The following is a 26,520-nucleotide window of genomic DNA, read 5'->3' as shown; positions in this document are numbered from 1 at the left end:
CACCATTCCCCTACTACCACCACTCCCCTACTACCACCACTCCCCCACTACCACCACTCCCCCCACTACCACCACTACCCCACTACCACCACGACCACCACTCCCCTACTACCCCACTACCACCACTCCCCCACTACCACCACTCCCCCACTACCACCACTACCCCACTACCACCACTCCCCTACTACCACCACTCCCCCACTACCACCACTCCCCCACTACCCCACTACCACCACTACCCCACTACCACCACTCTCCTACTACCACCACTCTCCCACTACCACCACTACCCTACTACCACCACTACCACCACTCCCCTACTATCACCACTCCCCTACTACCACCACTACCCCACTACCACCACTCCCCCACTACCCCATTACCACCACTACCCCACTACCACCACTCCCCTACTACCACCACTCCCTCACGACCACCATTCCCCCACTACCACCACTCTCCCACTACCCCACTACCCCACTACCACCACTCCCCTACTACCACCACTCCCCTACTACCACCACTCCCCCACTACCACCACTCCCCCACTACCCCACTACCACCACTCCCCTACTACCACCACTCCCCCACTACCCCACTACCACCACTCTCCTACTACCACCACTCCCCTACTACCACCACTCCCCCACTACCCCACTACCACCATTCCCCCACTACCACCACTCTCCCACTACCACCACTCCCCCACTAACCCACTACCACCACTACCCCACTACCACCACTCCCCCACTACCACCACTCCCCCACTACCACCACTCCCCTACTACCACCACTCTCCCACTATCACCACTCCCCCACTAACCCACTACCACCACTACCACCACTCCCCCACTACCACCACTCCCCCACTACCACCACTCCCCTACTACCACCACTCCCCCACTACCACCACTCTCCCACTACCACCACTCCCCCACTACCACCACTCCCCTACTACCACCACTCCCCCACTACCACCACTCCCCTACTACCACCACTCCCCCACTCCCCCACTACCACCACTCCCCCACTACCACCACTACCCCACTACCACCACTCCCCTACTACCACCACTCCCCCACTCCCCCACTACCACCACTCCCCCACTACCACCACTCTCCCGCTACCACCACTACCACCACTACCCCACTACCACCACTACCCCACTACCACCACTCCCCTACTACCACCACTACCCCACTACCACCACTACCCCACTACCACCACTCCCCTACTACCACCACTCCCCCACTACCACCACTCTCCCGCTACCACCACTACCACCACTACCCCACTACCACCACTCCCCTACTACCACCACTCCCCTACTACCACCACTCTCCCACTACCACCACTTCCCCACTACCACCACTCCCCCACTATCACCACTACCCCACCACTCCCCCACCACCCCCACCACTCCCCCACCACCCCCACCACTCCCCCACCACCCCCACCACTACCCCACCACTCCCCCACCACCCCCACCACTCCCCCACCACCCCCACCACTCCCCCACCACCCCCACCACTCCCCTACTACCACCACTCCCCCACCACCCCCACCACTCCCCCACCATTCCCCGCTTCGCCCCTGACGTGACGTCATCCGCAACGTCGGCCAATCGGTGCAACCGCGCTCGACGGGTGGCGTCACCGACAAGATGGCTGCGCCCAGGGGGTAAAAACAAAACACGCGTACACTCACACACACGTGCGTGTGTTCTGGTTGTTGTTACCCAAACAGCTTCTATGTGGCAAGGATAGAGAGAAGGGTAAGGGAGGGGGACGCTAAACGAGGATGTGGACCAGCGGAGTCAAGATCGGCCTCTCTGGTGGAGGAGGAGGCTCGTGAAGGACGCTGCTGCTGGGCAGTTGGAGGCAGTCGCCCTCCAAGCAACGGCGGAGGGCGTAGGAGCGACGCTCGCAGTAACGAGCGGATAAAATGCAACCTGTTGGCACAGTAGAGGGCACAGCTGGGTGCATCTGCCGGTCATCTCAGTAGGTCAACCCACGGCAACCACCCGGGTCTGTCCCCTGACCTCCTTGCCAGCAAGCGAGCCTTCGACACTTCACGCGGCCTCAAAGTGCACCTATCCTGGCACAGGCGCCGTTGTGACGTCACCGCCACTTAGTGGCGAATTTGGGAAAAAAAAATTGGGGGGGGGTCTGTCTTCTTGTTCGTATTTTGGCTGCGCGGATTTCGGGCCATGCGGTGACTTTATAAAGGGGTTGACGCCAAGAGGATTTAATTACATTTTAATGTAATCTAGATAATAGCAGCGTTGTAGTCGGCCGTTGTGAAAGCGGCTACCCAGTTAACATGGTTACCGAAGCACACGCCAAGGTTGGCATGTTGGCTGGGTAAAGTGAGAGTTAAAAGTGGGACGAATGATTTACAATGTAGGATGCACGTAACGCTAAGGTGGGAGTCATTTATGTGCTAGAAGGGCCATTGCCTATTACATTCCATAGCTGTTAACCGCTTATCAGTGCCCACCTTTTTACAGACCAATTGAGACCGTATTGGTCACCCCGTGCCCCTTATAAATCTCAACGTTCATCCTACAAAGTCCCATCACAAGGGAGAAACACAAATAGACTATCACCACTACTACACACACCACTACACTCACCACTAGTACACTCATCACTAGTACACTCACCACTAGTACACTCACCACTTGTACACTCACCACTAGTACACTCACCACTGCACTCACCACTACATACCTGTCAACCCCTTATCAGTGCCCTACCTTATTACAGACCAATTCAGACCTGATTGGTCACCCCGTGCCCCTTATAAATCTCAAAGTTCATCCTACAAAGTCCCATCACAAGGGAGAAACACAAATACAGTAGACAAATATATTTTTGGCCCCTATTGAAAACGGCTGTTCGCCGTATGGACCTGAAAACTCTATTTCCCTGTACAAGAATACGGGGTATAAACCGTATGGATTGACATCTATGCACGTTTTCTTTAAATACCCACAGCGTGATTGCGGAATGTGTTAAGATTTGATACTTTGTATTATTATTGCTAATTGTGCTCGTCCACCACTTCCAACGCAGTAGCGGGGGCAGCATCCATCACCGAATATTGCCACGTACTCAAGGTTAAAGCGGGTCGTTGGTTTGAGTGAGTGCATTGCAGCGTTGTTGTTTAACACGTAGGCTTTTGCGACCAATATCATCCATAAGAGGTCGTTTTGGGTTAGATCGCGTAAATATATAAATGTGTCGTTAAAACCCGCCACCACCCGACACAGCCAACTAGTAAGGGTTGTCACGTAAACAGAACGTGGCCAATTCGTCACTAGTACAGCACACCGGTTGTGTTTTTTTTGGTCCGAATTGGTGTATAATACGGGAGGCACTGATAAGGGGTTGACAGGTATGGCACAAGTCTTCGGTTAACAGCCGCCTTGAAGCAAAAGCCACTATGCTTTCAGTGAGGCCTCTGAAAACGGCCAACAAAAGAAAGTAGAATAATAATAATAATAGGGCTTTTCCCCTTTTTTCAGGCAACAAAACTGAAACCTTTTTACAAGGAATCATGTCTGCATTAACCACAATACTTGTGGTCAAAATGCAAAAAAAACACACTCTGATAATACATGCATTGTCTTTGAAACTGATTGGTCCACACCAGAGACAGCTTTCTTTTGAGCCTCGTCTCAAACGGTGCTAGACCAGAGGACGCCAAAAGGCGTACAGCTCAAAGACAATGCCACTATCAAAGTAATGAGGGCTCGGCGTCAGCATCTACATCATTAGACCTCCTTTGCCAGTACCAGGGCGTGATTTATCGAAGATAAATGCAACTGTGCTGTGCCTCTTAACTAATTGTACGTGTGTATGTGTACAGGCTCTCGTGATAATCCACTGCTGGATGAAAGGTCCTTGCCAACACCGTGTGGATCGTGGGGATTATTTGAGCATACTTCACCACGCCGGTTAGTGCGCGCTGGTGTAGCGAAGTGCGGGACATACACGTGGGGACCAATTCAGTCCAGTACTGTACAACAAATATTCTGTATCCTGATTTGAAGCTTTCGTGACTGCACTTCTTACTCTTTGATTCTTTCGGTAAAGTCTCGGTAGAAAGAAAATAAATTAAATAATAGAATACGACGTTTCGATTGCAACACAAGTAACCGTCATCAGGTACGACTACATTTGAGAGAGAGACAAAACACAGACACGGAGAACACACAAACAGACACACAAGCAGAGAGAGAGAGAGACAACACAGACACACAGAGACACACAACATAGACACACACAACAAATATTCTGTATCTTTGATTTGAAGCTTTCGTGACTGCAGGAATCCATACTCTTTGGTTCTTTCGGTAAAGTCACGTAGGTAGAAAAATCAAATAAATCACGACGTTTCTGGCGCAACACAAGCGTCCATCATCAGGTGGGAAAGCGTGGTCTGCTGCTGAGGCAGACTGTTTCCCACCTGATGATGGACGTTTGTGTTGCGCCCGAAACGTCGTGATTTATTCTATTTTCTGCCTACGTGACTTTACCGAAAGAACCAAAGAGTATGAATATTCTGTATCTCGGTGAATTGTTTGTGTCTTGTTGTTTACAGGCACTGCCGTTTGTTATTAGACTTTTCTAATTGTAGCATTATTGTATGTTAATACCCAATACAGTAAACACATGAACTGGGTTGGGTGGGATTTAACGATTCCATTTGTCATTCCCTGCACCAGACACTATTCCCACTGTGGTGATAAGGCACATCCTTGCTGTGATGATTCTTTCAGTATGCAATTAGTATCCGCCATTAATTTTGCATGATTTCGTTTTTTTTTTACAACACCCCCCCGCCCCCTTTTTTCAGTCTTCCGCTGTTAAGAAGTCTTCCCCGTGGGAGTTGTTTGACCATACTTCCCCTCGCTGGTCAATGCGATTTCGTGAAGGGTGAGGGCGGGGAGGTAGATGGGCCAGGACCGAATCGTAGCAAGCACTCGCCACTGATGTTAGCCGTGGCCCGGCGTGCTAAACACTGCACCACCACTCCACCAGCTGGAAATTTGAACGGGAAACAATATTTTTTTTAATTTAAAGCTTTCGTGACTGCAGGGATTCATATTCTTGGTTCTTTCGGTAAAGTCACGTAGAAGGGAAACAATAAAATAATAATTATTAAATAATTAAAACATCTTTGCTTTTTATTATTATTTTATTGTTTCCCTTCTACGTGACTTTACTGAAAGAACCAAGAATGGGAAACAATATTGTTTGTGAGTTCGGCTCGGTGCTATGATGACAACTTTGTGGTAGGGTTGGTGGATCAAGTAGAGACGGAGCGTGCGTAAGACACCCACCAGCATCTGTGCATTTTATTACCTCTCGTGCATGGGTTTTCTCAAGACCACCCCTGCACCATGCGGGTCTTGGAGGTTATTGAGCCATACTTCACCCCGCTGGTCCGTGCGGTTTGACGTAGAAGTAGATTCTGCTTGCCACTCTGCCCTGTACTGCCCACCACGTGGCCTCACAGCCCACCTATGGCAACCTGTTGCGCGTGATGGTCGGCCACCCATGCACCGTACAGGCCCAGAGCGGCTGAGCCTCTTTGATTCGACAAGATTGAGCACGTTCCGAGTGATTTTTGTTCTTTCGCATGGTCTCTTAACTGAATATCCTCCTGGTAAATAGTTGTGGCTCAAGAGACGCTGCCCAGGATAAACTCATCATTATATTCACTAGCATGTCGCCTTGCCAAGGACGGGTGTATTGCAGTAAATCTGAAATATTCAAGCGAAAAGCAGAAATTTAGGTCATAGTCAGTGCATCCATTAGTGTGCAATTTGTAAGGCCGGTAACACAGACTGATTTTATTTCACGGTTATTATATCCCTTGTTCATCATGACGTCCTTTTTCCTTCTATGGCTTTTTAATGAGGGTTATAAGTTCTCGGTGAAGAGGGAGGAGGGGCCTCCCACCCCCCCCCCCCCATGTGGAGTGACGTCACCCGCTCATGATTATTAACGATAGCGTTACGGAGTTAGTGTGACATCAGGGTTCTGGCTTTTTATATATATTAAGTTGACGATTATTGTGATCAGTAATGTACCGTGGTTGACAAGGGTCCCCCCTCCCCCCCTGGTGCACGGAATTCCATTTGGGGGCCCTTCCTCTGTCCACCTTCCGCACCCCCTCTTTGTATCCCTTGACCCTGCCCCCCCCCCTCCCCTCCAGCCCGTGGACGCTGGTGCAGTTGCAGCGCCAGCACAAAACCCGTTGGCTGTGCCGCTGGGTCTCACGCGGGTTTGCAGTTGCCGTGCCTTACAGATCGGAGCAAATGGATCGTGCCAGGGCCTTCCATCCAGATGGATCGGATTCTGTGTGGCTCATGTTTTACGGCGAGCGCGAACGAACGAAAATAAACAAACTTGCCGCTGATGACAGGTATGATTTCACATTTTCTGGAATGAAATTTAAAAGCCAGCCCTGCGCAGAAATAATGCAGTACTCTGTTAGAAAATGTGACCAATAAAAGAGCAGATTTGTCAAACTCACTTCCTTGTCTTTAGCCACAACACGACATCACGTGACATCTGTGCGTGCTACAAAGTCAAGTCAAATTCTTTCTAGTCATCCAGGCTTTGAGCTCGTACAACTTCCAATTGTGATTCGAGTCCTCTCGTCATTGTGGCACCTGGCCAGGCACAGTGAGCGTTACTTTATAATTGCGTCACATTTTTTAGATTTGACAGTCTGCATTACATCTGACTTAAGAATAAAATAAAACCATCGTTCCTTTCGCCTCCAGTTCCTTTCACCTTCGCGTCAAATCTGGCCAAGTGCTTCGGCAGAGCCGTAACGGTCAGCGATATCTTGACACAGGGGTCAGTTTCTGCTCGGACCGCCGGCCATGGGCTTCAACGCCGCCTTCATGGGCCTCATCGCCAACAGCTACTGGCGGCGGCTGCTGCGCGTCAAGCGGGCGGCGTTCGCGAGCAGCTTCCCCCTGTCCTTCCTGCCCTTCCTGACGACCACCGTCGCGTACACCAGCCTGGTGTCTGCGCCCATCCTCCGAGGTGTCGTTTCGTGCACTCGCAGCATGTGCCCCATCGCGTTGCTCCAGTATGAAATATTCCGATTCATCGATGCTTAGATTCGACCGTTAAAAGTCACTCCTTACGCTCGCGACGCGCGCGTGGAATTGTGCTCGTGAAAATAAATGAGCTTTAAACGTAGCCCTGCGCTGCAAGAATGGCACGAGTACCAGGTCGTCCAAATACGACGACTTTGACCGTTTGCTCGTCCGCGCCGTGGTTGTTGCGTGGATGTTGCCGTTCAGCCGTACGTTGAACTTATTTCGCACCGCACGCAGCCAACCATGCTAACCCGGAGGTGCCGTGCGGTGCGGTCAGGTGAGAATTCCTCCACGAGCGTGGCGGTGGCGAGCGGCGCCCTCGTTGGCTTCGTGGTGTCCGGAGTCTTCCCCGTGCTGCTGACCATCCCTCCCAACTACCGGCTCGCAGTGCAGTAAGTGAAGCCAAAAGGCACCAAAAGGGGGCACACGCAGCTTTGTCCACGTGCAGCCCTTTTCGGTCAGCCCGCGAAATTTGTAACAGTGACGTCACGCAAGACAAAGATGTCATGCTGTAATGCAGTGACGTAACACCTACGTCATTTGACTTCCCGTAACACCGTGCTTATCCGTGCAAACTCACACTTCCAGGCCACGGTTCGTAAAATGGTGTACAAATAACAAACCGCGCACACATGAAAACGCGGTTGGCTAGGGGATTTCCTGTACTTTGCACTCCTATCGCTTTTTCTTACACACTTGCATGAATAAAATCAAACATATCGCAAGGAAACCACCCGCTTTTATTCAGCGCATCAAATTTTACTACTTCTGGGGTCAAAATAATGTATTTTCTACTTTTGAGTGCAAGGAAAAGTGTGTGCATTGAAAAACATTTTTTTTTCACCAAATTTATATTTTTATTGTTTTGTTGTCAACTCGTTCACCTCGCCCCTACCACCAGACGCCTGTGAAAAAGAGCTTCGCGGCTCGTCGGATTTTTTCCCAGGATAAATAAAGACCAAAAAAACTTCTGATCCCGATTCGTTCTCGCTGCTCCCGGCGGCAGGCACCGAACAATCGAGCTTCCGCCGCAAGGCCGGCAGCTGGCGTTCCTGTGGCGGGTCTCCAAGGCCGTGCGCCGGCCCCACCTCTCCTTCGCACTCTTCCAGGCGGCGTGCTGCAGCTTCATGGCGTACACGCAGGCCCGCGCCGCACGCCTGGACGTGCCGGACGACTTCCCGTGACGTCACGTCGCGCGCCCACCTCCCAAACGTACACGTTCGGTTTGTTGTTGTTGTTGTTGTTGTGGTGGTGGTGGTGGTAAGCACCGAAGCCCGGTATAACGCCGTCCGATGGTTTTCTGGGGAAGGGGATCTTTCGGCACTTGGTCGTGTATAGGTGGGGCGAGGAATGCTCGGTAGCCCGCCTTGAGGGGGGGGTCCTTCCGTTGAGGGGGGAGTGGGAGGCTGATATACAGGGTGCTTCAAGAAAATGTTAACATACCCTTTGGGTCTTTCGGTAAAGTCACGTAGGTGGAAAAATAATAGATCACGACGTTTCGGGCGCAACGCAAGCCTCAAATCAAGATGAAAATGTTAACACTTGTGGGAATTTGCAACGACACCACGTGACATGTGCTGCTGCCTCCAGGCTCTGGCAGACCACGTGGAGAAGATTCCAGGCCACGTGTTAACAACGATGGCGAGCAAGTGGGAGACTCTTTGACTTGTTGAAGCTATGAACATTACATTTGTCATCATGTTACAGTGTCTTATTATCCGTTATTTTTTCCATTAAAAACGACAGTCCCATAAAAATGTCAAAAAAAATTGAAGCACCCTGTTTCTATTTGGGGGGGGGGGGGGACGGGTGACGGGGACATACATATTAGTTTGACCTTCCCCCGCACCTCCCATTAGCAAGGTTGGCTACGTGCCGTGTGAAGGAAGTTCAACATACAGTGCATACAAATCCTAATCGTCGCCGTCTCAATTATGCGACGCACGTGGGCGCACGAGAGCTGGTTTTGTCGCCCCCATCTACGTGGCGGACGTCTTGGGCTTCTTCCCTCCTTGGAGCTGCCACTGTCGTTCGTCTCAACCGCTGGGTTATTGACCCCTTCGAGCGACGTGCTCTGCCAAAGCCCACGTGTGACCCCCTTCTGAGACGTCTGCAAAAATTACTCATTGGCTTTTTCGGTAAAGTCACGTATGTAGAAATACAATAAAATATTGAAACAAAACAAAACAATCACGACGTGATTGTGACTTTACCGAAAAAGCCAATGAGTAATTTTATGCAGTCACAAAAGCTTTAATTCTTTATTACGTCTGCAAAAAGTTATGGGGGGGGGGTCCACCGTTCACCGCTGAATCTCGGAACGCGCTAGGTTCGAGTGGCAAAGCGCCGTTGCTTTCAACGGACATTTTATTCACCGCAGAGAACTGTAGCGACACTACCGCACTCAAGAATAGCTGGGCGCCAAACTGTGCCATGCGCCCCCCTTCCCAGCATGGCCGTGTGGAAGGCTCGGCACGTCTTCCGACCTGAAAACGTACCGATAAAGTTATTTTACATCTCTTCTAGATTTGAAGCTTTCGTGACTGCAAGGATCCATACTCTTTGGTTCTATTAGGTAAAGTCACGTAGGTAAAAAATAAAACAAAAATCACGACGTTTCGGCCACAACACAAGCTGCCTTCATCAGGTGAAGGGACCAGACTGTCTGGAAGACTGCGCTGGAGTGAAGCAGAGCCAAGCTCAGATCACGGCTTTTAAGCTGTGTGAGAGGGATTAAGGTGCCTTGACAATGGAATTAGCATAACAATTTGCATTTTAATAGGCGGACTTAGCGTGATGAAAGGTAGGGAGGGGGTCGACCTGTGCAGGCTTACATCGGAACGGCAAAGGGTTAATAACCTTTCTTCGCACTCAGTATGAAGGTTCTAACTTAAGCTTGCACTTCCGTCATGTGCGTTCCTATTTTTGTCGCTCCATTCCCATTTTTATCACTCGGTGCAATTCACCTCTTACTTTTTTCCCGTCAAAGTCCACCTCTCCGATCCTTGTCACAGCAGGTAATACCGCTCTGGCGAACTAGGCAAGTCTGCTGTTGACGTCGAACTTGCAACGGCAACAAATAATCTCCGGCCCGCCTCTCCTGAACGAAGTGACCGCGAGTGTTCCAGTGGCAAGTGTCACCTATGTCATGAACTTCTTTCACACCGTAGGTAGCCAACGGTGCGCTAACGAGAGGTCATGCACATTACGCCATTGCTTTACAAGGATGCCAGATCGCCAGTGGGCTGTCGTTGTACATCCCCAACACACCGGCGACAGCTTGCAAAACTCCCGTCTCGTTGACCCGAAAAATTACGATACGGTGAAATCAACAAAACCTGAAAGGTACCTCTCAATTGTTATTTTATTTTTTTTACACCAGGTCACCTTTTGTGTTTAGCACTGTCGGTACTCGCCACGTCCCTCTGTGGTTTCACAAACGCGTTTGCGCTTTAGTCGCTTCGGGCTGCAGCATTTACAGGTTGCAAGGCGGGACGCGGTGATGCAACGATGACGGACGAAGCTGCCGCATCGTTAAGGGGTTCATTCGGCCCAAAAATCTGAATGTAACTTCACGCTCCCTGCTCTCAGACGTACAACGTAACAGCGAAAGAAAAAAAAGCGTGCAATGGAATATAATATTAAACCAATTCGTAAAGAAGTGGGGGGGGGGGGGGGATTTCAGCGAGACATGTGAAAACAAGTTCGAAATAAAAATGTGCATACAGCGGAGAATTCCAGTTTTTTTTTCTATCTTTAGTGTCTTGACGTTGAAATTATTCTTCAAGTGAGCATATTAAACAGGTAAAGATTTGCAGGGGGTTTAACATTTCAAGTCAAGCAGTAGGTAACTGTTCATTGCTGAACACATGCTCACGGCATCGATAACACAAGGTTCTCAATAAAAAACGAAGGGTCCCTTAATCCACATTTTGGCCCTTTAACGGATCCTTATAAACATTAAAACCTTCATTTTGCTTCAACAGCCATCTGGCCAGTGTTTCACACGTTAGTGGCTTAATTCGGAATAGTCTGGCGCACCCGGCTGGGATTGTGCGACGGCACTCAAATAATTTGCACGCTCTTCTGCCGTACGGCAGAGAAGTTACGAGCCTCACCACGGAGCAATACTTCTTCATAGTATAATTGTGCATGGAAGCGGGGAAATAACCAAACGGGGACGTTTTCACAAAGATGAGAACACTCGCCATTGTCAACGAAACATTTCGCAGTTTCATGGCAATTCAATGAAGTGGGTTGCCGACAATCATGTGGTCCAAACGTTATCCGACCTTCGAATTTAGCCGAGCTTCCTCGACTATTCTCAAGTGCTAATTTTGCACGGCATGAGATGTTGATACGTTTCACGGGGGGGGGAGGCGTGGGGAGGGCTTCTATTACCTTGTCATCCTCCGCTTTTGAGTGTAACACCGCGAGAAAGCTTCGCCAGCGCGGAGTGGGGCAAAATAACAAACGGTAACGTTGCAACCCGGAAAAGATGGCTTCTTCGCGAGCTTCACATTTAAAACCGCGATCCCTTTTTTAAATTTAATATCCACGGCCGTTTGCTTGCGCATGCACGACCGGCGCATACATCGGAAGTGGCGAACACCAAGACCCGGCACGACTGCAAACGCCTTTTTACAAAACACCAAATACTTGCGGGCAGTCACAACTCCCGATTTTTTTTCCGGGTTGTGCCGTGTTTGCCGTTCGGCATGACGTCCCCAACGCGTCGCTCCGCACGCCGGGAGAAAGTCTCTGGGAAGCGAACCGGCTGCGAGGGCTGTAAAGCACAAACGCGAATAGCCGTGCAGTAGATCCAACGCCCAGGTTATTTACACTACGCAACATTCCCCCCTCCCCCATATCTTAACGGGGGCTGTTCCTCTTATCAGGTCATGACCTCAAAGACATTCAGAAAGGACGGATGCAGAAAACTCCTACAACGGGGGAAGACCTTTGAAGGCGGACGAGAGCACATACGTACAATTGGTTCGTGCCTTTGGCTTTGGTGCCATTTCTTTAATTTTTATTTTGCTAAGTAGTAGGGTTTTCATTTGCTTGGTAGTGGCTGTATTTAGGACTTGGTCCTTATATATAATGAATGTACAGCGTTATGGGATGCAATTAACATGGACTACACCATACAAAATGCAGGTATTATCTCGACATATGGTATGTAAACACTGTTATAAGGGTTACAGTGACACCACAGCAGGAGAAGTTGGGAAAAACACACACAAAGCTATAGTCATCGCCATGGCTGTGAACGACATGAGGGTGCCGAGTGGCGGTGCGAGACTGGTTGGAGGCCAATGGGTGGTACTGTTCTGCAGATCCTACGATCCCGCGGCCTACGGGGCTTCTACAGATCACAAGATCCCGCAGCCTACGGGTATTCTGCAGATCATATGATACCGTAGTCTACAGGCAGAACGCTAACATGAGGCCATACATTTTGAAGTTATAAATACACGTGTAATATGTAACAAGTGCTGGAGACTTTTTAATGAGTTAATGTACCAGGTACTGTCCAGGTATGTTTCTAAAAGTGGGCAGATATGAGTATATATATATTTTTTCGTAACAGGCTTCTGTGGCATAAAAATGACAACCTCAGGCAGAGTGCACCTTTGTTCAGTTTCATCTTGGGAAACCGATATCACACAATCAGGACGGAACTTGGGGGGGGGAAAGACAAACTTTTAAAATACACTCCCGCTATCCCAGCACGTCCTGTCGTTCAGCCGGAGGACGCCCCTCTTGGGCCGAGTGGGAACCCCAAGCGAACGGCAGGGTCAGAGAGGAAGCTACTTCTTCGAGAAGTAAATTCGGTCGGAGATGCCGGCGGGCAGGTGTGTGATGGCCTGCACGCGGGTCCACCAGTAGGCGTCCATCGGGGTGTAGCGCGTGAGCGGGAAGTAGGACGTGAGCGCATCCTGGATGTCCTCGATCACGGGAGAGACGTCCGTCGATCCGCCGCCGGTGTACGACAGCATGATGGTGACCTGCGGCGGTGGCGACATAGCCAACACAGTGACATAGCCGACACGACGACATTGCCAACAACGGTGACATCTGAGCGCAAGCATCGACAAGGCTCGATTATTGCGACTCCCTGCTCTACGGGATGTCTGGCAAAAATAATAAACGAGCTGCGGCGTGTACAAATATCTCCGGCACGTGTAGTGATAGGGTACTTGCAAGATGCGACCGTGTCTGTCCAGTGCTTGCCGAGCTGCATTGGCTTCCGGGTTGCCGAACGAATACATTGTCAGAATCAGAATATATATTTATACTCGAGGCTATCTTATGAGCTCAGAATCTCTTTTTCACAGATGTCCAGTAGGGGCGGGTAAAAACGTTACAGCAAACACTCATTACACACACAGTGTTTGCCACAAATGAACCGCAATACCTTGCCCATCTCGTCAAGTAACACGCGAGCTCCGCTCATCCTCGCACAGCCGCAGCGGCGGCTTTTGGCGAGCCGACTAACAAAGATGGTCACCGCATCGCGCGCTTTCAGATGCACTTCTGCGGACGTCTGGAACGCCCTTCCGATATTTGGAAGCCACTGGAGCTGTGCACTTTTCAATCATCTAGACTGAAAATCCATTTCTTTAGAACTGCTTTTTGTGTTTAGTTTGTTGTCCTTTCCCCGCACCTCTGATTAGCACAGTTGGCTACGTACGGCGCAAAATAAGTTCAACATACAGCGCAACAGCGAAAACCGCGCAGTGACGACGAAGTTGGCAATAATAAAGGACTTAACCCATTCCGATGACGTAACGCCGTTTTTTTTTCCAAAGACGTTGTACTCACCGTAGAGAATCGTAGCGACACGACCACCCGCATGGCCCTGTGGGAGCCTCGGTACCGATAAAGTTACTTTATTTTAGTTCTTCCTTCAGGTTCTGTTCCGATGACGTACCGAACACAGCGTTTCTTTTTATAAACAGCGGCGCTGCGCCTCTCCAAATAAAATTAACGCCGAGCCGCTTGCGCGTTCCGAGATTCGGCGGTGAACGGGAAAAGCCCGCCCACCCCCTGCAACTTGAGCAGGGGGTGGGCGGGCTTTAATTCCGGTTGCACCTCGCCCGCAGAGATGGCAACACGACGAGCACAAGCGCGGCGGCGGCGGCGATCGAACGTCGTCGCGACTCACCTGCCGGTCGAAGTACTCGCGCGTGTAATCGCTCTGCACTTGCGGCGACATCTTGGCCCACATGCCGTCGGCGATCTCCTTGACGCGGTCCTCGCCGTACAGCGCCGTCGCCGCGATGAAGTTGCCCGGCTCGACGACGGACACCTTGACGCCCCAGCGCATCATCTCGTAGCGCAGGCAGTCGGAGAACGCCTCGATGCCGAACTTGGTGATGCAGTACGGGGAGCGCGCCGTGTTGCCCATGCGGCCCATCATGCTCGAGATGTTCACCACCCGCCCTGCGCGCGACCCAAAGCGACGGGCGTTAGCCGGGGTGTGGCTTGCTTCGCGCCGCTGCTGGGGGAAGAGTCTCCGCCAGAGGGAGAGCCCCCTATGAAGGGTATTTTGTCTGTATGTTGAACGTCTTTCGCACCGTACTTATGCCAACCGTGGCAATCGGAGATGCGGGGAAAGGACAACATTTTGGCCTACTCTTCCATGCCGACCAGGTGTGGGATTACTGGGGACTGCTCTTTGACACACTTAATAGTCAGAGGCCGCTTCCTGTGTCCGAACCCAGGATCTCAGTGGTATTAGCTCAGTGCTCTGACCCCCCGAGTAACTTGGGCTCTTTGACATCCTTGTCATCAGAGGTGGCTTCCTGGATCCGAACCCAGGATTTCAGCAGCGTCAACTCAACGCTCTGACCCCCCAAGCCACCTAGTGACGTGCGTGTAGCTTTAGTATGTTCATAATGTTTTTTGCTCGTCAATGACCACACACACACACGCTTGTGTACCGTACAAAAGTACTGGAAGTACAGTATTCCCTCATTATTCGCGAGGGATACGTTCCAGAGATGCTTGGGAATAGCAAATTTTACGGATAAAGATATTGGCCTAAGAAAAACCTTTTTTTTACGACTCTTTTGAATGAATGACCATAAATACGTAATTAAGCAATTAAATACGTGGGAATTATCCTAATAACACATCGCTCTGTCTCATCGCTTTATCTCATCGCTTTATCTCTCTCGATGCAGTCGTGTAGAGTTGCGGATGTGGTTCACGGACAGCCAATATCGCGGACAGCGAGTCCGTGAATAACGAAGGAATACCGTGTGCACAAGTAAAAAAATAAATAAACACTTTCCGGTTTTAGGAGCGACCAAATAAAACTGTGGCGCCGGAACATGGGAGAATTACCGCGAGCTCGCCGGATGAGCGGCAGGCACGCCTTGGTGGTGCGCACGATGCCCCACAGGTTCACCTCCGCCACGTTCTTGTAGGTATCCATGGGAGTCCACTCGATCTCTCCAAACGTCGAGATCCCCGCGTTGTTCACCACGCCCCACAGGCCTAGGCGGCAAACGAGACGGGGGCAGGCGGGGGGGGGGGGGGTGAGACTTGTTGTTGCCAGTTGACTTGTGACTTGGCGTCAGTCAGTTGACTTGGCCACAGTCAGTCATTTGACTTGGCCACAGTCAGTCAGTTGACTTGGCCGCAGAGTTCATACTCACAGCAGCGGCTTTTGGCCAAGCCATTTCAGATGCGCTTCTGCGGCCATCTGGAATGCTCTTCCTTCCCGTACTAGGAATCCACTGGAGCTATGCACTTTAAAATCTGGATTGAAAATGCATTTCTTTAGAACTGCGTTTTGTGTTTCGTTTGTTGTCCTTCCCCCGCACCTCCGATTAAACAAGGCTGGCTATGTACAGTGCGAAAGAAGTTCAACATGCACACATACAGTCAAATGTACCAGTGTGCGGATAGACTGGAGTTTTGGGGTGGCATGCGACCAGGTATAGTGGATGTGTTGTTCCACGTGCAGAAATATTTTAGGGGTCGCTGACCTACACAGAACCAGCTAAACTTAAGCCTAAAACATAAGCCAACTGGTTGAAAACTCAGCACGAGGCTTGGGCTTGCGCCAGTTCAAATGATCACGATTTGGGGGGGGACAGTTAATTGTAAAAATTTGATGCGACACCCTTTATCAGTGAATTTTTTTTCCCGCCCTCGTGGTGCACGTGGAATAAGTAGCGCGGACACGTAACGACGTGGCGACTTGCAAGCCGGTTCGCCGGCCCGCGCGGCCCATCGGCGACCCGCCACGGTGGCGAGATGTTCACTCCCTCGCCTGATATACAGGAGGTCGTGAGTTCGATCCGGACCCTGACGCCAGTATATTTGGAGTTTGCACGCTCTCCCCGTGATCGCGTGGATTTTTTTCCGGGCTCCCCGGCTCTTCCCTCCACATTGAGAATCAACGTCACGCGTTTTGAGAGTAATTCGGCTGCCATAAATGCCCACGTGATGGGCCACTTCGTTGAGCTGTCAATTGCGATGGTCAGGGTCGCTTCTTGAAAAAAAGAGCTGCATAGCTCAGCGGGCCTTAACTGGTAAAATAAATAAAACTCTCCGTGCCCCTCTCACCGTCTTCAGGGTCGGGTAGGCTGCTCCTGATGAATTCGACGGCCTTCGCGACCTCGTCGTCACTCGCCACGTTCATCTGCACGACCTTCAGCCTCTCTGACTTCATCGCCTCCAGCTGCTTGGCGCCGTCGCCTCCCTTGTCCTGGTGGAGAACAGTAACGGTTTAAAACGGGATCGGGACAATGCAACAATTCGCCAATTAAAGTATAGAAATTTATTATTATTATTTATGGATTCATATGTGCTGTGTGGAGTGGGTTCCCGTGACCCTTGCAGCCACTGGAGGTGGTGTATACTTCACATTAATGAATCCTAAACTAAACATTTTTTATTTACCAGGGCCGCTGACCTATACAGATCTTTTCAGAAGTAACCTGGCCACAAATGATAGTAGCTTATCGTGTGGAAATTTATAACAGCCAAATACTCTAAACGCAAATCCGAAGGGCCTGGAAAAAAATCCACACGACCACGGGGAAAACACGCAAACTCCAAATATACAGGCGTCAGGGTCAGGATTGAAACCACCACTTCCTGTATACCAGGCGAGGTAGTTAACATCTCGCCATCTCGGCAGCATAGAATTTCAGAACAGCACCACGACCCTGAAACGTGACAATTCATCTCATTATGGTGGGGTGGGGGGGTGGAGTGAATCAATAACATATCCAAATATATATTAAAAAAGGGCTGTACATGTACATAGTCATGAAAGTCAACGTTGGCGTAACTAACAAATCCCCCCCCAAAAAAGCTACAGTTATCTGATGGCATGCTTTCAATTCATTCCAAAGGATACAAAACCAGTTTGGAAAGGCGTATTCATCTCGTAAGAAAGGAAACCGAGGAGCGGGTAAACTGCATTGCCTTGTACAACTCTGGGCTGGCTGGGCTCAAAACAACCACGAAAAAAAACCCACTGCAACGTCACTGTGACTTGCACCTTCAGGAGGCATCCGGCGAAGATTTTGAAGCCCTTCGAGTGCAGGTGCTGCGCGAGTGACAGTCCAAAGCCGGAGTCGCATCCCGTCACCAGCACAGCCTTGTCCCGGATCTGTATCGCACACGCACGGACACGTAAGAAATATATATCCATATATATGCACTCGTGGAATTCTGTAACGCTTCCAAAAATTCACTTTGGTTTGGCCATGTTTGTTTGTTGTAGTAGTACGGAGTTAGACTGATGGCTTTAATCCAAGTTGTCTTGTGGTTGTTGTTGTTGTTTAACTTGCATCCCACTGGGATTTTTGCACACAGCGTTGGTGTACGGTGCTTTTTCTGGAAGACTTTGCTGTTTTTTTCCTGGATTTTTCTGCTTGCGCGTAGTCACTTTAAGATGTTTTCTTGTTCATGTTTTTTGTTTGTTGTGGTTGCACCCGATTTACGAGCCGAATGGCTCACAGGGCTATACCAAATAAATGAAAACTGAAACTGAAAAACTTGTCCTCGGTCGTATTTAATTATCAATAAAAAGGGAGGCCTTCACACAAGGTGTGTAAACACAGGGTGTGGAAACACCTTTGGTTTGCAAACACAAGGTGAGTTTGCAAACACATTTGGTTTGCAAACACAAGGTGAGTTTGCAAACACATTTCTTGAGAACTTAAAAAAAACCTTGTGTTTGCACACTCATTCCTTTAGAACTGTTTTTTTTGTGTTTAGTTTGTTGCCCCCGCACGCACCCGTACCTCTGATTAGCACGGTTGGCCACGTACAGTGCGAAATAAGTTCAACGTACATACAAGAAGCACGTGGTCGCAGGCCCTGATGAGACAACGGGGCTCGGATGGCGGTTCTGCCTGGAAGGGCGTGCGTTTACCCCGCGATCAATGTGGCCGGTCTTCTATAAAGTCGCCTAGAAGCAACACGGCTTCATCACGGAGTTTAATCCACATTGGAATCATGTTTACCAGAGACATCGTGACCCCCATGCGACAGAAAGACGGACATGTCTAAAATGCATGAACGCTTTCAACCTTGACTGGAAAGTGCAAAAACACAGGATTAGTCGTACAGAGTAAATCCAGTCCAGGCAACTCCCCACAGTCCCACTGTTCATTACAAACGCGTTCTATTTAAATGCAAATTAGGTCAATGCACACTGCAAGCACCTGACGGTTAATAAAACTGTAATAGAAAATTGTACCGTGGTGCATCGTGAGGACTGGAGTTGAGAAACACTTCTACAAACTGCACAGACAAGTACTGTTATCACAGCAACTATCAAGGTCATCATGACACGGGCAGTGTTGAGGTGATGGCAAGTCCTGTGCACATCCGACCGCCTCCGTCTGCCTCGGCGATGATGCTCAGGCGCTGCATACCTATTAAGGCTGAGAGTCTGCCTAGGTAGGGGGGGGCCCGGGACACGTTCGGAGATCACACGCCAGCGATGGTGTGCATCGTGGCAGAGAAAACTGACTTAACCCGGGGTCACTGTGTATATAGGGGGTGCATTTTGGTGCCTCAAAGTGCACCACCCCGCCCCCCATACAGACACGTCACTTTTTTTTCATTCAACTACCATACGTACAACATGCGACGTCCTCGAGATCTAAAACGTACATATACGCCTTCTCATTGTGAGGCAATGAGGCCACACAGCAGGCGGCAGAGGGCAGCGCATACAAAAACAAAATGCTGCACTGTACTTCTATGCTCCCCTGCATTCCGCAAGCCGCAACTGAGCAACGCACCCAGGTACGGGTAAACTATCGCCACGACTCGCAATGGCACGGGGAGAAAAGAGCCTCATCCAGCAGCGGATTCACGATACACATTTAAAGTGTAGGCCCATTTTTCGATTTCAAGCTTTCGTGACTGCAGGGATTCATATTCTAAAGTCACCACGTAGAAGGGAAATAATAACATAATAAAACTATAAAACGATACATTTTCTTGCTGTGGTTTTCGCTCGTGTTGTGATCGAAACGTCGTGAGAATTTTACTGTTTTATTCTTATTACTTTATTGTTTCCCTTCTACGTGACTTTACCGAAAGAACCAAGAATATGTAGGCCCATGTGTTCACACGTTTGACTTGCTGCGGCAGGGCGCGCGTGCCCGACGCAGCCGTCGGGAACGCTCCACCAAGGTTAGGACGGCGAGCCAGAAGGGAACCCGTACAGTATTGAGAGGGCCGCCCCCATTGCTCGCCTGGCCCCATTCACGGTCCTTGGCTATAAATAGCTGCACGTCTCCAGCGATGATGGCAGCCGGCAGTGGCAAAACGTAAGCAGGCATTTTCTTGCTCGAATGGGGAAGAGGCGGGCGGTGGAGGGGGTGAAGGTGCCAGATGTCACGGCTTGTGGACGTCCAGAAACCATTTTTAACCCGAATGACCCAACTTTGATCTTGAAACTGGTGGTGGAGCAGCACATGCACGGCTCTTTTTGTCAATCCTCGCTGCTGCATGAGGGCCCCGCCGCTCCCTTCCCACACCGCGAGGGCAGTGCGGGGGGGGGTCTATTTGACCACATACTTCGCCATGTTTGGTCGGGTTGTGGGTTGGTCAAAGCTGGGAGCAACAGAAGTACAAACATTTAGATTTCTGCACTGCCCTTTTGCTTGGTTGGGGGGGGGGCACAGAAAGGGAATTTAAGCAGTTGTGTTCTGCATGATGCCCGACGTTTCAGTTCCAGAAGGAGCCCAGCACATGTAGCGAAACGTCGGGACATATTGTCAAACAACACATGGTACGACCAGAAAACACATTACAGTGAAGCGAGACTCCTCTTATCCGGGGCGATGGGCTAGACACACAATCGTATTATCAGTGTTAAAATGCACAAATTACTCCCGTTGTCTGTGCACGTATGGGATAAGCTCATGTCCAACTCATTGCGTGACACAGCCAAATTGTGCCCTTGGAGCAATAACCACAACGGTTTTAGACTCGCCCACACGGTACGCAATGTACTCACACCTGACTGGCAGTCGAACATTTATATGTCCCTATGGGACCAGAGGTGAAGGACCCGGCACTTAGCAGCTGTAAAACATCACCTGGTCTCTGCTATCTAGACTAAAAGGTGTACCACGCTCTTTGCAAAAGGAGATATTGCTGCCCTGTGGAGATCAATTCCTCAATCACCCTGCAAGCCCTTTATCATCACTACACATGGTGCGATTGGCATTCCATATCCCAGCCACTCTTATACCCCTTTTCCCCTGGCCCACCCAAACCAAACCAGCGAGAAGCCTCCCCGGCATGATGGTTTTTCCACCGACTACTTGTCTTTCCAAGTCAGAACCAATCCGTGATGTCGCTGTCCTCATGAGGAGCTGTCTGGATCTGGCTCGAAGCCAAGCAGGGCCAGGGGGCGGAGCTAACGACTCGTTTAATATTGCGTGTAACGTTAGTCGGTACACTCCGTGGGCACAGCATCACCGCGCCATCTACGTGCGACTCGACATGTTTATTACAAGCGACACCAGTCACTTGTAAAACAATCTGGTACCTCCTGAGCCGGCACAGCCCAGAAGCAGTTCGCGTTGCGCAGTGGAAAAAGAAGCAAAATAAGCAAGTCTACCGCGTAGATTTTAGCGGTTGTGCTGTAAAGCTCTGCGATGCATGTTTTTGTTGTTGCTCAGATCGAAACGCCCGTTGCTCATGGCTTGATGTCCGACGTTGCATTCCCAGCACGTAGAAGTGGTCAGTTCCTGAAAATGCTACCGAACACGTGGAGTGTAACGTCGGATGCACGCAATACCAAGCCGGTGGGGCACAACCTAAAGAGACACGTTGGCGAGCCTCCCTTAAAAGCCCCCACGAACGCTCAAATCTTTAAGTTAAACATTCGGGAGAATCTTTTAACGGCCGAGTTAACCATTTACTCGCGACAGATTCCGGTCTCAAGAGAATTGCGGTGGACGGGGCAGGACAAATTTAACGGGAGCTCAATTCGCAAGCGGCAATGCTGAGTGGGTGGTGAAAAATGTTGCCAGAGGGAAATGAGGTGTGGCTGGCATGCAGGACAACTATTGGCAGTGGGCATGACCACTGGTAGGGAAAGTTCACCAAATTCTACCATTTGATATCCCTACACTTTCCACCCACGGTGGACCGTGGCACCTCAGGCCTCACACCTCTTCTTTAGCTTTACCCACTTTTGAGATTCAAGAACGACCGAAACTTTTAAACAGTTCGGGTTTTCACAGTGATAAACTATTTGGCGGAATTTGACTTTTTATTGAAAAAAGTTACTTTTTATACTTTCGGTTCCATGCACACAGACTGTAAAAACCAACCATGAAATAGGATTCGTGAAGACATATAACAACACTATTTTCACGAAGGCCTTCCCAAGCCTCCTTGACCATACTTCATCACAACGCTGATCCATGCGGGTTGATGAGGTGGGGGGGGGAGCAGACGGGTTCAGATATCCACAACTGCTGTTAGACGTGGCCTGAATTGAACTCGGGCGGCAAGGTTCTTAACACAGTGCGCTAACCACTGTCCCACCACCCCCCCTACAATGCTTTGAGAGCGATACACGGTAATGTATTCATTCACTTTAAACGAATGATGAGTGTCCATTGTTCCGTGCCAGTAGTGTAGAATTGGGGTCAACATTTCCTCTAATTGTCATGCCACTTTTGCCAATGTACTGCTGAGAGACTGGCTCATTAACGCCACGGATCCATCAGTATCGGTTGCAGGGATTTGCGGCTTCATTTTGTAATCAAAGTGCCAACAGATGTGCATGAGTGAATTGTACATTGTGTTTGTCTCACAGACAAGACCACGGGATTGCTGGGGGTGAGAGTTAATCTGGGTTCAACTCTGCCGAGAAAATGTCACATATCTCTCTCGACGTGATTTCACTGCATGCCAGAGGTGCTAACCAGCTCATGATTTAGGTTGGATACCAACGTAAGCTGTACTTTAAACTTAATCCTATACTCTCTTGCAAACTTACCGCAAACACTTTGCGTTGTGTAGAATTTTTTTTAGCAATGTCTGACCGTTGAAAATCAATAAAATTAAAAAATTTCCGACCCGTACACTTGACGATAGTGGACTTTCATTTGCTTATCAGCTATGTGGTTGTGTACACTCGTGCCTGAAGGGCCTCCTGGACACGTTATTCAACTCCCATTCCAGCCAATGTCTGGCATCAACCCAAGGTCAAATCGCTTCCAGCCCCCATTATTATAAATGGTCAAAATAATTTCCAGGAAAATAATTCCCCACGTACATAATCTCTTACAATCATCTCAAATTGTAAGTGTGGGGTGGGGGAGGCTGATTTTGTGTGTTACGTTTACACAGAATGACTTTCGAAGATTAATTATCTAGTGTGATGCCAACACGGACGCCACGAGTGTGACGGAGGCTTACCTGAGAACTCGTTCCGCTGGAAAACATTCACAAGTTGAACACGTAGCCGGCTTTCGTGACCAATATCATCCATAATACAAGGGGGTTATATCGCGTACGTATAAATGCGTGGTTGATCCAGCCACCCGAGACAAATTACACCCACCGATGGAATGTCTAAAACGAATCACACCAAATGTACATCACGTGTAAGAAGTTAACCAACAAGATGGGAAATAAAGATCCCATTTCGGTTAGTCACAGTAGTTAAGAGTAGATTACTCTCTCATGCAATGCGATTGTCCTGCTTATACATGTTGGGCGATGTGCGGACTCGACACAATGTGATTTCCTGAACCAGCAGTAGAAGTTCCACATTAGCGTGACGGGAGCACGTACATCCACACTTGTACAATTACAACGAATGACTTTTATGTACAGCTATCATCATGTGGGTGCCACCTCACTGATGATGATGATGGTGTTGTTTAGGGGTGGAGGAAGTACTGTAATGATGAATGTGATGATAGTGATGATGATGATGTCAGTTTGACCTTCACATTCTCTTATCTCACTAGTTAAGCATGCGGCTGTGCAACTTTCAACTAACCTGTACTGTATAATCCCATTATCAACGTACTGTATTCTACAAATCATGATTATAATACTCAAGACAATTCCAACAGCCTTACATCTAACTCAAGCCAGGGGGAATTTTTTTTAGCAATTATAACAAAATACAGCAGGGAAATGCCACGTCGGGAACATTTCTGGTATGAATATGCAACATGACCCAACATGAATAGCCAATTAACTGCATTTAAATAGCCGTACGTTTAAGTTGCAATATACAGTACACAGTATAGCCAACAGTACAGGATGCTAGGCCAATCAATGATGTAAAAGAGAGACAAAACTGACCGCCTTTGTCTCCCCCAGTTCATTAACCGCGTTCACTTGAAGCCTTTTAAGTTCAGCCGATCTAAATTGCGATGATGCACCGACAAAGGTTTTAATTCAACTATTTACAGCTACTGCCAACTGGGCCATTATAAACGCGTACATCACCCATACCATCATACCATCACACACACGCACGAACAGCGTGCCGCCACCAAAGCTCTGCAAGGTACCAGCGGTGCAACGTGAAGAGGGCCCAGGATCGTTGTGTGGAACCGAACGCGCTAACCATTGCACCACCGCTCGCCGCCGCCACCACCCCAACCAACCATGTTAATCGATACACAGGCGCAGTGACATTTATCTCATACCGCGCTTTGCAAGACGACCATAACATCACAACAACAACAACAAACACGGGTTGTTGTTGCTGCTGCTGTTGTTGTTGTTTATTACCTTCTTGGCAGGAATGTTGGGACGAATGTTCCTCCAAAACTTGGCCAAAGCGAGGATTTTGTCTGCCGCCATTTTAAACGCCTGTGTGTGCCGTGAATTATTTTATAATTATTTTATATTTTTGTTGTTGTTGTTAAACAAATATATACGGATATAAATATATATCGACACAATTTGTGTTAATGTAAAGACGTTGCTGCTGCTGTTGTTGCTATACTCGCTGCGTTTCAACGCACTTGTGCCGATGTACGTGCAGTCTGCGCGGGGCTTTAATGGATCGGGCGCCACCCACCGACGTTTCACCCCCCCCCCCACCCTTCCTCAAAGTGGTGACGGTGATTGCGTGGGGGGCGGGAGCGGTGGCGCAGCGGTTAGCGCCGCTGCTAGCGTCACGAACCTCCCCTGGCGGCGCGAGTTCGATTCCTGCTCACGGCGACCAACATCGGTGACGGTTATCTGGCCTCCCCCTAGGTACACTCAGCCTCAAACGAGTACCCCGTCTGGTGCGGTGTGTAGTAAACATCGCCACTGGGGGAGACAAAGGCGGCCGGGCGTGGTGCTGGCCACCCACCCCCTCGTGTGCCGTGCCGGCCTTCATAGGTGCTCGCTAACAGCACTTGCCCCAGCAGTCTGTGAAGGCTATACGGGGGATCTTTGTCTTTGATTGAGTGGAGGGAGCGGTGGTGCAGTGGTTAGCGCGCTGCTGTGCTTACGGACCCCGACGGCCCGAGTTCGATTCCCGCTCACGACCAACACCAATGGCCCAGGACCAGACCCATAGACTCACACAGAGACCCATGGACTCACACAGAGACCCATAGACTCACACAGAGACCCATAGACTCACACAGAGACCCATAGACTCACACAGAGATCCATGGACTCACACACAGACCCATAGACACTCACACGGAGACCCATAGACTCACACAGAGACCCATAGACACTCACACAGAGACCCATAGACTCACACAGAGACCCATAGACTCACACAGAGACCCATAGACACTCACACAGAGACCCATAGACACTCACACAGAGACCCATAGACACTCACACAGAGACCCATAGACTCACACGGAGATATTTGGTGGTGATTGTACATCCTAAACTAAACGCTGAAGTGTGAGGACGTCCCAAGGTCTCTGTGCGCCAGTCCGCGTCATGGCGAAGGGTTCAGACCAGTTCACACTGCTGCTGCTGCAGACACGGAAATAACTACTACTGCCTTACTACCATAACTACTGCCTTACTACCATAACTACTGCCTTACTACCACGACTACTGCCTTACTACCACGACTACCATAACTACTGCCTTACTGCCACGACTACCATAACTACTGCCTTACTACCACGCCTACTGCCTTACTACCACAACTACTGCCTTACTACAACTACTGCCTTACTACCACGACTACCACAACTACTGCCTTACTACCACGACTACTGCCTTACTACCACTACTGCCTTACTACCACGACTACCATAACTACTGCCTTACTGCCACGACTACCATCCTTACTACCACAACTACCATAACTACTGCATTACTGCCACGACTACCACAACTACTGCCTTACTACCACGACTACCATAACTACTGCCTTACTACCACGACTACTGCCTTACTACCACGACTACCATAACTACTGCCTTACTTCCACGACTACCATAACTACTGCCTTACTGCCGCGACTACTGCCTTACTACCACGACTACCATAACTACTGCCTTACTACCACGACTACCATAACTACTGCCTTGCTGCCACGACTACCATAACTATTGCCTTACTGCCACGACTACTGCCTTACTACCACGACTACTGCCTTACTACCACGACTACCATAACTACTGCCTTACTTCCACGACTACCATAACTACTGCCTTACTGCCGCGACTACTGCCTTACTACCACGACTACCATAACTACTGCCTTACTGCCACGACTACCATAACTACTGCCTTGCTGCCACGACTACCATAACTATTGCCTTACTGCCACGACTACTGCCTTACTACCACGACTACTGCCTTACTGCCACGACTACCATAACTACTGCCTTACTACCACGACTACCATAACTACTGCCTTACTACCACGACTACCATAACTACTGC

General features: G+C 49.7%; 2 protein-coding genes across 2 annotated transcripts; one reads left to right on the top strand and one right to left on the bottom strand.

Moving 5' to 3' along the window:
* Positions 1 to 1,562: 1,562 nt before the first annotated feature.
* On the top strand, positions 1,563 to 12,355 carry LOC116956274 (transmembrane protein 126A-like). The gene is made up of 6 exons (XM_076054101.1): positions 1,563 to 1,680; positions 3,874 to 3,961; positions 6,322 to 6,438; positions 6,877 to 7,070; positions 7,407 to 7,521; positions 8,136 to 12,355. The coding sequence occupies exons 3-6, from the start codon at positions 6,332 to 6,334 to the stop codon at positions 8,311 to 8,313; spliced, it is 594 nt and encodes a 197-aa protein (XP_075910216.1). The 5' UTR covers positions 1,563 to 1,680; positions 3,874 to 3,961; positions 6,322 to 6,331; the 3' UTR covers positions 8,314 to 12,355.
* Positions 10,476 to 24,722, bottom strand: BDH1 (3-hydroxybutyrate dehydrogenase 1). The gene is made up of 6 exons (XM_032977932.2): positions 24,398 to 24,722; positions 17,658 to 17,768; positions 16,715 to 16,856; positions 15,485 to 15,637; positions 14,301 to 14,578; positions 10,476 to 13,140 (listed from the first exon to the last, which is right to left on the bottom strand). The coding sequence occupies exons 1-6, from the start codon at positions 24,467 to 24,469 to the stop codon at positions 12,943 to 12,945; spliced, it is 954 nt and encodes a 317-aa protein (XP_032833823.1). The 5' UTR covers positions 24,470 to 24,722; the 3' UTR covers positions 10,476 to 12,942.
* Between the last annotated feature and the right edge of the window lie 1,798 nt (positions 24,723 to 26,520).

Source organism: Petromyzon marinus, chromosome 64, assembly GCF_048934315.1.
Source record: "Petromyzon marinus isolate PM22_M1 ecotype Great Lakes invasive population chromosome 64, UKy_Petmar_22M1.pri1.0, whole genome shotgun sequence".
NCBI lineage: Eukaryota > Metazoa > Chordata > Hyperoartia > Petromyzontiformes > Petromyzontidae > Petromyzon > Petromyzon marinus.
Note: the sequence above shows the minus strand (reverse complement) of the source record. Positions and strands in the feature narration are given on the sequence as shown.